This window comes from Penicillium bovifimosum, assembly GCF_028826915.1.
Source record: "Penicillium bovifimosum strain IBT 22155 chromosome Unknown utg000001l_segment0_segment0, whole genome shotgun sequence".
NCBI lineage: Eukaryota > Fungi > Ascomycota > Eurotiomycetes > Eurotiales > Aspergillaceae > Penicillium > Penicillium bovifimosum.
In genome coordinates, this window is record NW_026622710.1 from 2,683,095 (window position 1) to 2,698,070 (window position 14,976).

Here is a 14,976-nt window from a genome sequence, read left to right on the forward strand (position 1 = left end):
AAAGCAGTGTCATTCTGGAAGAGCAGAAGTCGGTGTCATACACAGTAGTATACGCTAATGCCAAGTAGGCGGCGGTCTGGAGTGGCAGAAGATGACGGGTGTCACGGGACTGACATCTGACGAGCCAAGTCTTGTAAGTTGTCGGACATAGGTTGTCCAAATGCCCGGTACACTTCCATGGACCATGGTTCAGGTTACCTGGGGTAGGCTGGCATATGTTGAAAAAAGTCGCGTTTTGAGCAAGATTTCCTCTGGTGGCATAGTGGTTTTCCACAGTGCACGTGCTAACTACATTAAAATAAGGTATATAGTGGGTCTCGACTGGATCATGCAGGGTGGATATATGTGGGGCTATCAGAATCCACTATGTATTGTGTGGGGGTGTTCCTATATATTAAAGAGAATTGTCATACTAGCAAAGATTTCCCCTCGTGGTGTAGTGGTCTAACCACAGTGCACGGGCTGCTGACGCCGTACGGCGTCGGTTGGGTTCGTCAGGTTCTTGGTTCGATCCCAGGGCGTGGCGAACTTAAGGGGGATTTCTACTTTTTTTTCCTTTCCATATTTAGATTTTAGTCACACTATGAAGTATTTTATCTACATATACTCCGTAGTCATATAGTATATCAAAATGAGGCTCGGGTGGGTCTCTGGCCGGGGGGCGGATTGAATCCACTATTGTGTGGGGATGTTCCCATATATTGAAGAGAATGGCAGATTCTACAAAGACTTCCGCTCGTGGTGTAGTGGTTTAACCACAGTGCACGAGGCTGCCGAACGCCGTATAACGGGTCGGTTGGGTTTGTCAGGTACCTGGTTCGATCCCAGGGCGTGTGGTGAACTTAAGGGGGATTTCTACTTTTTTTCTTATCTCATCTTTATCTTCATTTTCATTTTCAGTTTCATTTTCCTTTCCTCTTCCTGTCATATATTACCCTCCCACCGCATTGTCTATCTTACTCAATTCTAGGTATGGAGCTATGCCATTATTCTATCCTGTTTAGGCCGTACCTCCATTACGTGTTGGGAATAACTTGATACACTTTGGCCACCTCTCAAATTCTTATGTTGTCTTTCAATTGCTCCTAATGGGTGAGCGTACATTGACTGAACGGACGCAATGGACGCTTTGTCCGGCTAATCCACAAATTCCTTCCACGTGATTGTCATAGGATCTGATTGATGTGGCCATAAGTCTTGGTCTTTAACCACTCATCCCGCTCCCGCCGCTGATGTATGGATCTCATGGAAGTAATCGTACATAGATTACAATGTCAGCAGGCCTTGAACATCAAAGTAAAGCATCTGATCGAGTTGGCCAGTACCTTATTACTGTGAACGCCTGTCTGGAAGGGGCTCTTCGCCCGTCCAGGGCCGGAGAGGAAGCTTGATCGGAAGTGCCTGCTCGGTGGCTGGAGTCGTTGGGCTGGACTTCGCAGCCAGGGATGCTTCGAGCATGACGGTTGCCCTTAGGATTTCTCCCCCACTGATATCGATATCTGCTCGTGTCCATGGGACGGAATATATCTGCTTCTGAGCTATCCGGGACAAGTCGTCGGCTGCCTCGTTTCCAGGAATGCCCTTATGACCCGGGCTTAGATGCAGTTCAACATGAACATCATGCTGAGCTAAAAGGTCGGACAGGCGACAGGTCTCTCCGATCTGGACGGCGTATTCGTCTCCAGCAGCATACGCAACACTGCCGTTAAGCCGAAGCTGAGCTAAAAGGTCGGACAGGCGACAGATATCTCCGATCTGGACGGCGTATTCGTCTCCAGCAGCATACGCAACACTGCCGTTAAGCCGAAGCAGAGCTATCATGTCGTCGGTGAAGATGAAAACTTCTCTTCTCATCGCGTGTGGCTGCACGTGGCCGAACCTGGGCCTAAGGAAAGTCGTGCCGGCGGATCGATCCTGGGTGACAAGGAATTCGGGATTGTCGATATTCTCCACTGCGAACTTCAACGCCAGCGCGCACGACCAATTGCCTGGGCCATCCCGGAATCGTATTCGTTCCGGGTTGAGGCAATCAACGGCGACAAGAAGACGACGTGGTTTGCACAGCGGAGGTTCCTGAATCAGTTAGCAATCACGTCACACGTGTCGACCAACTTCCAATGACAAGAGAAATTACTTACAGTTCAGCAGCCATTGGGCTGCCAAGTTCCAGAAGCAAAGCCTTGGGCTTTTCTTTTTCCAACACTCAGTCTACCAGAACCCGAATGTCAAAAGCAATGGTGAAGAGTTATGATCAACACCTCTGACAAGCATCCTTTGTCGGGTCGGACTTCGCTGTCGGACTTCGCTGTCGGACTTCGCTGTCGGACTTCGCTGTCGGGGACCACTTTCGGCACACCGTCACGATCAACGAGCCTGCCTCCATGGGCGCTCTGATAGATGTTGACGTCGTACGTGATGAAGGTGTTCAATCAGGCTGGAACTGATGATGAGGCTGTTGGTCGGACTCGGGGGATTCCGCTTGAGGTGCGGGGGTCCCGCTCGAGGTGACCCTGGATCACTCGAGTCGAATGCGGCCTGGCGCGGCGATACATCTTCTGCTTCACCACATCGGTGCTCGCACGATCTTCCTGCTGCGCGCTGAGTCCAAGCCCTTCTGTCGCCTTCCTAGGGAGGCGAGACAACCTGTGTCAGCCCCATGAGCGAGTAAGAATGTGGGGCGGGAATAGTTCGAGTGCGAAATGCGGAGTTTGCTGAATCAGAAGAGGGCTATGAGTCCGATGCAGAAGCAATAGCGGAGGGAATGCAGATAAGCCACACCACGGAGCAACCAGATGAACCACCTCCCCCGCCGATCTCTCCACCAGTCTGATTGCGTAGAGCTCTACCATGTTGGTGTTATCGGTTTGGCTGGGATAGCTGATGCCCATACCGTCCCATTCGAGGGGATTTTGCTTGGATCTCCAAACAATTCCCACGGCGGCGCAGCGCCACGAATGCTAGCATCGCCATACAATACGAGTCGGCTCTCCACTTGTTCCTGGATTGGCAGCGTATAGATCTTCCGAGCTATGCCTTCGGCTTCTTGTCTGTTGTGATTGAATATGAACCCTGCAAAAGTATGCCCATGGTCGCTTGCGAACCCTTTGTTCTTCTTTCTTCGCTTTTGGGGTCTTGACCGGGGTGGTGACGGGGAACTTGATCTCTTGCGTTTGAGAGTTCCGAGATCAGGATCCGGAGAGAGCGCAGGGGAGCTTGTTCTCTTGCATTTGAGAGGCCCGAGATGAGGATCCGGAGAGGGCGCAGCGGAGCGCTCTCGCCATTCCTCCGACATCTCTCTCCTTCAATCTCCTATCTTTGGTCCGGCTTGCAAGGTTGGAGGAGAGATAATAGATGAACGCAGACGATAAATAATGGTGAACTAGGATCACACTTGTGGGAGAACATAAGGAAGGGTAGAAAACAACAGCACGTCGCAAAGGCGTCCATAGTTCCTTCCATAATTTACTCGATCAATATCTACCAAATCCGCAGCTGCTCTGTTTACATAGGTCTAGATGGTGTGCTTCTACCTCTTACCTTCCTTTTTACATTTTCCCATGACGGATGTATCGGAATTCCGTGCGCCTGGCAAATGGCCTAAAACACTCTACGAGCTATGTGCCTCCTCTAGAAAAGGGCACAAGGCTCCTGATTCTATTTCCGCCTGAAGTCCACACACCCGCATAAGATGGGAAGATAAGTTATCGTCTTGACTGAACAAGAAGTAACAAGTATTGATCCAGCAAAGCATTGTCTCTGATATACTCACCCAAGACCAAGAGCTTCAAATTGCTGCGACCTTATGTGCTTAAGGTGTGTTGTAGATCGGATCCACGGAACTGTGGCACTACTGTGGCAGTTGGCCCCACAACCGATATGCCCCGCCCAGACGTCATTCGAGTCTTCGACTGATTTTCCACTACCAATTACACCCAACAACAGATTCTGCTGTCTGCTGTTCTGCCGCGTGAGTGTCCGTGACTCTGGAGCCTGTAATATTTACTAACCTCTTGTGTGTCACAGTCTGACCCTACACCCATTGTCCCAGCCCGCCCCAAAGACACAACCAGTTACCAGCCTCCCGACCTACACGCCACGAAACCAATTCGAAACATTCTTCACCATGGCGCCCCTCATCCGCATAGTTGGCTCCCTCAATGCGGACATGGTATCAGTTACACTGCGATTCCCAGAACCCGGTGAGACAATCACCTCCTCATCCTATTTCACCAGCGCGGGCGGCAAGGGCGCAAACCAAGCAGTAGCATGCGGGCGCATGTCTAGGGCTAAGCCGACGGGCACAGCCAACCCCACAGGCGACGTCAATGTCGAAATGGTGGGCGCAGTAGGGGGCTTGGATGCCCACTTCTCCTCTCTACTGAAGCCGACCCTCGAGAGGTCCGGAGTCGACCCATCCCGAGTGAAGATCGTCGAGAATGCATACACGGGTGTAGCGGTGATCGTTGTCGATTCATCGGCTGGTGGCGAGAACCGAATCTTCTTCTCACCTGGTGCAAACTACGAGGGCATGCAGCCTACTCCGGAGGTGTTGGGCATGGCAGTGGTGGCGCCTGTGCCGGACGTCATTGTTATGCAAGGCGAGATTCCGGTCGATACTGTTATCGGAACACTGCGGGAAATTGCAGCTTACAAGGCTAAGAACCGTGCTGCTGGGAAATGCGGTATCGAATGTGGGCCAGACGTTATGCTTAACCCGGCGCCTGCGCCACCCGGCGGTTTGCCCGAGGATGTATACGCTGCTGTTGACCATTTGATTCTCAATGAGACAGAGGCAGAGCTTATGACCCCGCCTGCGGAGCAATTGCTTCGTACAGTGCCGGATGCAGAGGGTCTGGACGGTCATGAGAAGGTTGCCCGATACTTCCACAAGTTGGGTGTTACCTATATTCTTATTACACTTGGAGCCAAGGGGGTTTGGTACAGTGCTGCAGATGCCGGCTCTTCTGGACCGAGCGATGGGGTTAAGCGCTTCACCAATGAACTCCCCGCTGCTCCTGTATCTCGAGTCCTTGATACCACTGCAGCGGGTGACACTTTCGTGGGGGCTTACGCTGTTAAGGTGGCCCGGTGGCGTGAACAGCGTCGCGCGGAGGGCAAAGCTGGACAAGATCTTGCGGAAGCTGATAAGCCATATCGGTACAAGAGTGTCATGGACGAGGCAATGAGTCTGGCTGCGCGGGCCTCTGCTCGGGCCGTTGAACGTCAGGGTGCCATGGATAGCATCCCTTTCGAGGATGAGATCTAAGGTGATGAACACAGGCATTTATGTACATTATTAGATCACAATCCACTAGACATCATACAAATTACGCCGATCGGCCTTTTTGCGCCTACGTTGGATGGATTCAAATGCCGACGGGGTTGCACAAGGCCGGCGCAAAGGATAGGCTCTCGTTCATCGCGAAGAATGCAACAAGGATTCATGGGCCGAGGGGGAATAATCCGGGCCCACGAGGAGGAGGGGGGCGCAGGTGCCATCGAAATCTTGGAAAGTCCAATCCGTATCCCTATTAATAACCCTATTGCCATTCTCTGTCCAAGAGCAGCCTTGGGAGAGGTCTCCCCTACTCTGAAACATGACAGCCATCCCCAAGTACATTCCCCAGCCCTGAGGCGCGACATCCCATCACCTGCCAACCTCACCCTGGGATTGAAGGATGTTCCACTTCCGCCTCAAACCCCCAGCAGGTTGCGATCGTCCATCTTGTGCATACATTGTTTCAACACCAAGTCCCGGGGGCAAAGCCACTGGAGACTGATGCGTTGGCAATAATCTTGTTTTTCGTTAGATACTTCATGCAGCATGCTATTTAGGCTTTAGCGCAATTGTAGACGCTGCTCGCCACGAATGAGCGCACACTGCGTAAGGAGGAGACGTGAACGCGATCTCGCGCGCAATGGAGGACGTGAAGGTATTCGGTACTTACGTGTTTTAGAGCAGGGAGGGGGGACGTGGAAGTACCCGGTACTTGGCTGCTGACGGACGCGTTCAAGGGATAGCGCGACTATGCAGTGTGCAGTGGAAATTGGACTTTCAAATGCTGCTAGGAGGATGTGGATTTCAATCATTCTACGGGATATAGGAACAATTCCATTGTGAAGGAGTACAATAGTTAGCAGGCTGCCAGGCACTATTCCCTACTATGGAGGTTGGTATAGAAGTATTGATAGATCATAGTCTCATGTACATCATAAGGTAAAAGCGCGTAATGATCTGCATTACATTCGACACGAGACAGTGAGTCTCGAAGAATGAAACCAATTGAATTGCTGGAGACTGGAACTGCATAAAACGCCACTTTCGGAATGGCATCGTGAACGCGACGCGCCTTTACTTTGGTCACTATGCGGGCCTTGAAATAGTTCCCTTCGCCCTCCATTTGTGACTCCTCTTTTCTATTACTCCTTGCCTTGAACCCTCTCCAACTCAAAGCTCTACGATATTACGACTTACGAAGTTATATCTACCTCTATCGCATCTCCTCCCAGCATCCTTCTTCTCTCATCTCTCATTACGGTGTACTTTGTTACCCATCCTATCATTCATTCAACTATCCGACCAATTTCCTCTCTTTTGAATCATTTTTATCTATTTCCGTCTCTTTTATCTTCGTACATTTACGCAGTACTCTGTGTGATCGACCCTGTCGAGTGCCTATTTTAGACCGCCACTCTTCCCCACTTGGCGCTGACCAAAACAAAACATCCCTCCGTCTCTCAACCTTCACTATGGCCACTCTCACCATGACTCCCACACGTCAGCCTTTGGGCTGTTTGAACTCGCATATGCCGAGTTCGAACTTGAACCGCCAAAACCAACATGGTATGTCATGATGCGAAGCCCCGACCAAGATCCCTAGCTCATATTCCCAAGTCATGTCTATCAAAAGCTGCATGAAGAGCTCCATCTTCATCGACAATTCCGAGAACGTAAATCCAGCAGTGTCAACAAAGCGCAAGCGCTCCCTCGAAGATGACGACAAGAGCAAACCTGTCAAAACATCCCGCATGGGCATGGCTCTTTCCACCCGCAGCATCAACAACTCCCCCCGTCTCTCAACCCCCTTGAAGACCTCAACCGCAACTCCCAAATCCGCTCCAATCCTCAAACCTGCCGGTCGCTCTCCACCTCCCAAGTCCAGCAAGTCCGCTACTCGCCGTAGCCTCATCGCCAAGCCGCGCGCAGACCAACACAAGCGCGGCATCGCTCGTCCCTTCTCTCTTGCTTCCGTCCTATCTCAATCGAAGACCCCCAAACCCACGCCCAAGACACCTGCCTCTTGGTGCTTCGACATCCACGTCGACACCGAGCAGGAAGAAATGACAAATCTGATGCAGCACTCCACTACCGTCCTGGATATCAGCGATGACGAGGGAAAGACGGATGTCTCCTCCCGTGGAAAGGAGAATATCCCCCCTCACGAACTGGGAATCGAGATCCCCCACTCCAGCTCGTCAGCTACTGCTGTTCCTGCCCCTCGCAAGGCAGATGTGATGGAGGAGTCCCGTTCTCCGCTGGGTGAGCTTAGGGCTGCAGATTACTATGCTGAGGACTGCAATGCCTTCTCGTGTGTGGCTGTTTATGACGATGAGGAGCACTCGTCTGAGTTCAAGAAGACTTCTTCGCCTCTGGCGCAGACACAGGATGATATCTCTTCCTCTATCGCTTCGGTGCTGGAGGCTGTTGCGACCAAGACTGAGACCGATCGGCAACGTGAGAGCACGGATGAAAATGCAAAGCCTGCGCTGTGATTTGGTTTTCGAGTACTTTGCATCTGCATCGGGGTTGGTGTCGTGTTTCTCTCTGGTTGGGCTTAATACCTATTTGCTTGGATTTTTATTCTTTGGCGCGCTGGATTTGGTGTTTTGGTATAACGTTTACTACGACTTTATGTATTGGCTTCACTATTGTGACCACTTGAACCCTCTTTCTATCTCCCCGTCTAATTCATGAATCTTGTTTGTTTCATGTCTTATGCTATACGAGTTACGCGGCTGGTCTGCCTTCTGGCTTTAGCAATTAAAATGATTCTATTTCAATCACTATCTACACCCATATCATCACTCGGATTGTGCGGAGTAGTCAAGTAGTCTGGTACAATCTAAGACGCTCACTCATCCTCATCCTCGTCATCCTCATCTTCATTCTCCTCGTTCTCCTCCAAATTATCACTCTCCTCGCCCTCCTCATCAGCATCCCTAGCCTCCACAGCCGCGGCAACTTGAGCAGCCAACATCTCCCTCCGCTCAATCTCCTCCTCCTCACCCTCACTCTCCTCCTCAACCTTCCCACTCTCCGCCTCCAGCCCAGGGTCTTCAAATTCAACATTCTTCCCCTTAGCAGCCTGCTTCCCCTTTTGCCTGCCCCTCCCCTCCCCAACCTCCCTCTTAACTATCCCCTCATTCCCGGGCAACTGCTTCCAAATGGGCGAACTCCGAATAACAGCCCTGACCTCCGTCGCCAACGAAATCTCCCTCTGCGTGGCAGTCTCCGGATCAAGCGTGAAGAGGGGAAACTCCGCCTCCGACCGCGCATGGGCCGGCAACCGCATTACACGCTCATAATCCTCATCGCGCGGTTCCCGCCCTTCCATCAGCGCCTGGATCTTATGTCTCATGACGGTTTTCGCCTTCGCAATAGTCCCATTCCCAAACCACCCATCCGCAACAATCTCGCACTCACTCCGCAAGAACCCCTCCTCCGGTTCGGCGGGATACAAGTCCGCTTGAAGCTGCGGATCCTTGATATCACCAACCATCCAGATCCGCCCGTCATGCGCAAACGGCTGCTTGCCCGTGAAGATGTGGCCTGTCGTCGGCGTGCTGGCACCCTCGTCGTCCGCTGTGCGGGCGTCTGTTGGGCGGGGCACGTTGTGACGACGTCCGCCGCCGCCGTCGCGTGCGACCTCGGCTTCACGGGCTAGGAGGCGGAACATGAAGGTTTGGTAGTGTCGGTAGTCTGGGGAGGTGCGGGGGTCGACGCCTAGTTTGATGATTGCGTCGCGCCATGGTCCTGAGCGGAATATGTAGCCTACGTAGGGGACTGCGCGGCGGAGGTTTAGGCGGTCGTCGTCGTTTGTTAGGTTGTTGCGGAGGCCGCGGCGGGTCCAGGCGGGTTGTTTTTCGTATAAGGCTTTCAGAGTTGCTATTGTTTTTTGCAGGCCTGTGTCTAGGGAGCTGAGTGGGACGAGGTCGGGGCGTGGTTCGCTGGGGACTTCCTCGATGTCGTATGGGACTAGGTATGTTAGGATTTTGTTTGCGGTTTGAGTGTTCACTGTTTCTAGTTCCCCGGTTCGGCCGATGGCCTTTTTGACTGTGGGGTTTTGGCGGTAGCTGGGGTTCGGTCAGTCTGGGAAGGTTTCTGTTTGAGGGGATGTAATGGTGGCTCGTACATGTAGTGGAATGGGACGTCGCCGTGGCTGAAGGATGGCGGTGGGATGAGATCTGCATTTTGGGTGACGCCTTTGTCCATATCAATGTCAAATTGTTTCATTTTTTCAACTGCGGTTTTGTTAGTAGGTGGATTACTGTAGTTCATCATATGTAGACTCACAATCGTATGGAACGATCTGTTCCCGGAACCGGTTCGTGAAAGAACTCGCTGTGGTCGAGTACACAAAGTCGGGGATTCCTAATGGCAAGTGTTAGACAAATGCCGTGGAATCAACGGAACAATAGACATACCTCGGAAAACATGTGTATTCTCGACTCTCCCCACAGGCTCAATCTGATAGTTTGACGGGTTATCACTCAGACTGCGCAGAAGATCTTTCGCAGTCCGTCGAGGCGGCTGCATCTCTTCTGCCGGTGATGCGTCTGTGAACGGCTCATTCGAGCCTATCTTGCGCTTCCGTCCCGTTCGCTTGGGAACAGTGACCTTGAGCAGGACATTATTTGACGGAACGACTGTTGACTGGACTGCGCGAGCCATGACATCTTCCGGCCGCAACACCAGATTAGCTAGTGTGTCTTTCTTGGCTGGATCCAGGAGCTGCAAGAGATCAGTCTATGTTCAAAGTTGAGCGGGTACTATCATTCTTCTCACTGTTTTTAGTCCTGCGTCGCCTTTCAATGTAGCGATCGCCTTGTCGACATTGCGGATCACGGCTGGGTGCTCCACGCTGATAAGGCGGCGGCATGGCACCGCGTAGAAGGGGGCTGTTCTGGATGCCCGTTGATTATCCATGGTCTTTTTATTTTCGTATTTAACTTGTGGACGGTGGTTGAGGGCGGCAACCTTGGTTGCGTCAGGCCTTGAGGCTCAATGGCTCTGTTGCCGTTGCTGTTGGTTGGCTGTCGGATGCTCAAGTGAGAGATCGTGCAAGTGCGATCAGCGCCAACGCTGGAGTTTTCTCGGTTTTTCTGCCCTCAGAACAGTGTGAACACTCTTTGCATGGACGTCAGGTCGTTTGCTTTACATTTGCCGTATCAAAAGGCTCGTACACTATCTTCTCCATTTAAGAGAAGGATTGAGTCTACATTCCACAAGCGGTTAGTGTCATACAGGTGGGTCAAGAGCACGGGCCCCCTTACCTAACATTCCCGTGACTTTGACTTGTCGTTCACAGTGTAAGAAGAAATAACAATACTGCACCCACCAACACTTCAGATTTCAAGCCAGAGAGACGGCGAAATCAAAAGAGAACCCCTTCTCCAAACCAACCCCAACTGGGTGACGTCGGTTGTGCCAGGAATCCAAATTCCCCTGGAAGTCACGTGGAGAATGACATAATCACAATTCGAAACTTGGAGGCGGGAAATTGCATAGGTCGATTCAGTACAGTGTAGAAAGCAAAGGTAGAATATAGGCTACAGCAGCGATCGAGTAGATTTAAGCTTAATTGAAGAATACAGAGTTCTAGTTGCCTAAAATACATACAATCTCTCACATAAAACTTGGAAGTTGGGCGTAGTCCGCCTCCCATCACCATCGCAGCCAGGAGAACCAGCCCGCCTTTCCCTAACACCTCAACAACAATCCACTTCTCTCCCTTCTCCCCACAAGTCAACACCATCTTCTTCATTCTGTCTCTTGTACATCGTCCATATTGTTTCCTGCAATACAGATTGTGACTTTTGTGCTTTCGCAGTGGGCTGCGACCTGTGTGCCTGTCCCTCTGGTACTCCCAACCCCCCCGCTCCCAGCCTGCCACTAAGCGACACGGAGATCGCTCAGCGCGGCCAAGTACGTCCCCGATTAACACCTGCTCTCTCCCGACAGTCTTCTCTACAAATTGTCAATTGTTCATACCACAGCCTCGGAGGTACGTTCGCCCACCCAACTCCTAGTGCCTGTATTGGCTCTCTCTTCCCAGTATCGAAACGCCCTGCCCCGTACGCGTGCTGCGATTGTACCTTGATCGAAAACGCTCGACGCTGTTGCCATTGAACCTCAGCCTCGCTTTCAAGCATCACAAAGGCTGGCTTTACACAGGGCAGGACCATTTGCCTCGACAATAACAACTTTACATGCTGTGTGACTCGGGCCGCTCATGACTTTCTCCTATTAGGTCGATCCAAACACTCCCGCTTCCCCCTCCCTCGTGGCTATCCTGACCGACTTGTCGCCGTTGCATCTCCCCCATTCACTCCGGCTAGAGTGCGGCGCCTGGCTGCACTGGCACCAAGGAAGCTAGCCGAGTACATGTGGCTATCTACACAGTCGTCAAAATGAAGGGTTTCAGACAGAGAGTGGTGAGTTACCCGCCATCATTGCTCGAGTGCACCTCACCGCACTATCACTTCCGCATATCCATCCCATTCCCCTTTATGCAAGTGGTAATCACCCACTTAATTCACAAATAATCTAACAACCCCTTCCTCACATCTAGCACGACCAGTTGTCGCGGGCGAAAGACAACAAGTCCTCGAAAAAGAAAGAATCCAACACTTCGCAAAACCAGTCCCTCGGCATCTCAAATACACAGCAGTCTACTTCGCCAAACCAAGGCACACCCACATCCTCCACAACATCTCTCAATGACCCGCGAAACAAGTCCCCGGACAATGCTTCCCCGGCCGGAACCCCGTCTGCGGGCGCACCCCACCCTGGCACTCCGGTCCAACACTATATCCCACAACCAGGTGTTGCAGGACAGCCTGTAAGCAATGGACCAGGAACCCCGACCAGACAAGGCCAACCGTCGGCCCCCAGCGTTATCATCAGCCCTAGCGCACCGGTAAGATCACTCGACATAACTCGTTGGCCGTCTGCATTTGCTAATCGTCGTTGGATGCTATAGCATGTTCCGCCCCCTGGCGCTGCCGAAACTATGCCTGGAGATCTCGCACCTCCCAGGAAGTCCCACGTGTTCGACCGCTTACAGACAACCCCCAAGGACTTGTCGGAAGGGATCCGGACCCCGAAACGCCAGCATTCGTCGCGGTTCGACATCTCCGATCAGCGCCAGAGAGAGTTGGAGAAGCTGCCAGGATTCCACGAAGTGCCCCCCAACCGGCGCCAGGACTTGTTCATGCAAAAGATCGACCAGTGCAACATCATCTTCGATTTCAACGACCCGACGGCCGATATGAAGTCCAAGGAGATCAAGAGACTGGCGCTGCATGAACTATTAGATTACGTTGCCAATAACCGGTCGGTTATCACGGAACCCATGTATCCCCGCGTGGTAGAGATGTTTGCCAAGAACCTGTTTCGACCCATCCCCCCTCCCATGACGCCTCAAGGGGAAGCATTCGACCCAGAGGAGGACGAGCCAGTTTTGGAGGTCGCATGGCCTCATATTCAGGTTGTATATGAGTTCTTCCTGAGATTTATTGAAAGCCAGGATTTCAACACGAACATCGCGAAGGGCTTCATTGATCATCAGTTTGTCCTATCGGTATGTTCCCTGGTCCACGGGACTACTTCTTCATGCAGGCTAATCTCTCCTCTAGTTGTTGGACCTCTTTGATTCCGAAGATCCTCGTGAACGTGATTTCCTCAAGACAACTTTACATCGCATCTATGGTAAATTCTTGAACTTGCGGTCATACATTCGCCGATCTATCAACAATGTCTTCTTCCAGTTCATGTATGAGACAGAGCGTCACAACGGTATCGCTGAGTTGCTGGAGATTTTGGGCTCCATTATCAACGGCTTCGCCTTGCCGCTCAAGGAGGAGCACAAGCTCTTCCTGACCCGAGTGCTCCTCCCTATGCACAAAGTGAAGAGCCTCAGCATGTACCACCCGCAATTGGCCTACTGTATTGTGCAATTCTTGGAGAAGGATTCTACACTGACTGAAGATGTATGTCCTTGAACCGTCTCCTTCGTTCATTCTCGAGTACTAATGGCTTTCTCTAGGTTGTCCTCGGCTTACTGCGGTTCTGGCCCAAGACCAACAGCACCAAGGAGGTCATGTACCTTAACGAGGTGGAAGACATCTTCGAGGTAATGGATCCTGGCGAGTTTGCCAAAGTGCAGGAGCCTCTGTTCAATCAGTTGGCCAAGTCTGTTGCTAGCCCTCATTTCCAGGTATGTGTTCCGCAATGACTCCCAACTTGATGTCTTGTCACTAATCCATTATCGACATGCAGGTCGCTGAGCGTGCTTTGTACTTCTGGAATAACGAGTACTTCTGCAATCTTGTGAGCGACAACGTGGAGACTATTCTTCCGATCATGTTCGCGCCCCTCTACGAGAACTCCAAGGGCCACTGGAACAGGTGAGTTTGCGCATGCTTCTGACTCGCATACCACGTAGCTGACCCTCCTTCTAGGACTATCCACAGCATGGTGTACAATGCCATGAAGATGTTCATGGAGATCAACCCACAACTCTTCGATGAGTGCTCCCACGATTACACCGAGCATCAGAACAACGCAGACCAGCGCGAGAAGACCCGCACGGACCGTTGGGACATGATTGAACAACAAGCCAAAGATCGGAAGAATGGCATTCCTCCTCCCCCGCCCCCCGCCGTCGACGTGCCGGAGCCGATCGATGAAGTAGAGGCCATGACCCACGAGAGTCAAAAGAAGCTGAACACCCTGAAACTGGCTGATGACTCTGAGGTCACCAAGGAACGACCCAGCAGGGAAGGGACTCCTAATTCGGTACGTCCAGTGCAATTCTGATCCGCTGCTCTGCTGCCCAGATACTTGCATCCCCATGCGAACACTATTTTTTCCTTTAATGCCTGGCCTCGTTACCATCTTTCTTCATTTCGTCTTTGCTAAGAGACCACGTCCGCCCCGTATAGCCAGAAGCGTGATTCTAACGTGCAAACGTCCGTTCCTTCCAGACAAGACGCCGAGGCTCTCTTCGCAGCACTGGCCGCAGGCGACGGAGCGGAAGCGGCAGTGAGATTCGCCCTCGACGACGATCAGTCGGTGGGACTAGCGCGACCAATGTACAGATCTTGCATCGAAGCAATTCCACCAAATAATGGTTTCGTGACGGAGATGGACTGCTGATGGACATGTGACTTTTCCGTTTCTTTCTGCGATGGCATAGCGACTATGAGGCAACGATATTTGTGTCTTTTGATTTTCGGTGTTGCCCTCAATCTGTGCCTCTTATTTCCTTTTCCTTTTTCCCCCTTTTCTTTTGCCTTCTCCCCTTTCTTTTGTGTACATGGATTTTTTGGATATTTTCCTCTTCCGCGACGGGCTTCCCTCAAATTCGAGCGGATTGCCCGAGTTGGAACCAGTCTTAGAACCGTGTTCGGGTATGGAAAACGGGTGCGGTTGGCGTTTCATCCATCGACTACGCTTGTCGGTGACTGTTCATGTGTTGTTGTCTTCTCTATCATTTTAGATCAGTTCTAGGATATTATATTGCCCTTGGAAACTGATGCAGCACCGTTCGTAGGCTTGTGCTTGGCAATTCTTGAGCCCGTACCACGGACTTGGTCTTTCATAGGCTGTCTGTACTTCGTACATGGTAAAGTAGGTAGGTCGTCGGCAAAACCTATGGATGGTACCTACAATTAAGTTCACCTACCTATGAC

At 51.7% G+C, this 14,976-nt stretch overlaps 5 protein-coding genes across 5 annotated transcripts; 3 read left to right on the forward strand and 2 right to left on the reverse strand.

Moving 5' to 3' along the window:
- Positions 1-1,329: 1,329 nt before the first annotated feature.
- Positions 1,330-3,292, reverse strand: N7515_001024 (uncharacterized protein; the record flags this gene model as incomplete). The annotated part of the gene is made up of 2 exons (XM_056661768.1): positions 1,330-2,073; positions 2,891-3,292. 2 exons carry the CDS (start codon positions 3,290-3,292, stop codon positions 1,330-1,332), a joined length of 1,146 nt encoding a protein of 381 aa, XP_056526934.1.
- An 831-nt stretch (positions 3,293-4,123) lies between these two features.
- Positions 4,124-5,266, forward strand: N7515_001025 (ribokinase; the record flags this gene model as incomplete). The annotated part of the gene is made up of 1 exon (XM_056661769.1): positions 4,124-5,266. One exon carries the CDS (start codon positions 4,124-4,126, stop codon positions 5,264-5,266), a length of 1,143 nt encoding a protein of 380 aa, XP_056526935.1.
- Positions 5,267-6,750: 1,484 nt separating this feature from the next.
- N7515_001026 (uncharacterized protein) lies at positions 6,751-7,773 on the forward strand (the record flags this gene model as incomplete). Its single annotated transcript, XM_056661770.1, has 2 exons — positions 6,751-6,844; positions 6,896-7,773. 2 exons carry the CDS (start codon positions 6,751-6,753, stop codon positions 7,771-7,773), a joined length of 972 nt encoding a protein of 323 aa, XP_056526936.1.
- A 359-nt stretch (positions 7,774-8,132) lies between these two features.
- N7515_001027 (transcription factor TFIIIC subunit TFC1) lies at positions 8,133-10,207 on the reverse strand (the record flags this gene model as incomplete). The annotated part of the gene is made up of 5 exons (XM_056661771.1): positions 8,133-9,354; positions 9,414-9,522; positions 9,575-9,652; positions 9,706-10,012; positions 10,067-10,207. The coding sequence occupies 5 exons, from the start codon at positions 10,205-10,207 to the stop codon at positions 8,133-8,135; spliced, it is 1,857 nt and encodes a 618-aa protein (XP_056526937.1).
- A 1,484-nt stretch (positions 10,208-11,691) lies between these two features.
- On the forward strand, positions 11,692-14,440 carry N7515_001028 (protein phosphatase 2A regulatory subunit RTS1; the record flags this gene model as incomplete). Its single annotated transcript, XM_056661772.1, has 8 exons — positions 11,692-11,715; positions 11,853-12,200; positions 12,264-12,863; positions 12,919-13,272; positions 13,329-13,499; positions 13,562-13,689; positions 13,744-14,080; positions 14,231-14,440. 8 exons carry the CDS (start codon positions 11,692-11,694, stop codon positions 14,438-14,440), a joined length of 2,172 nt encoding a protein of 723 aa, XP_056526938.1.
- Between the last annotated feature and the right edge of the window lie 536 nt (positions 14,441-14,976).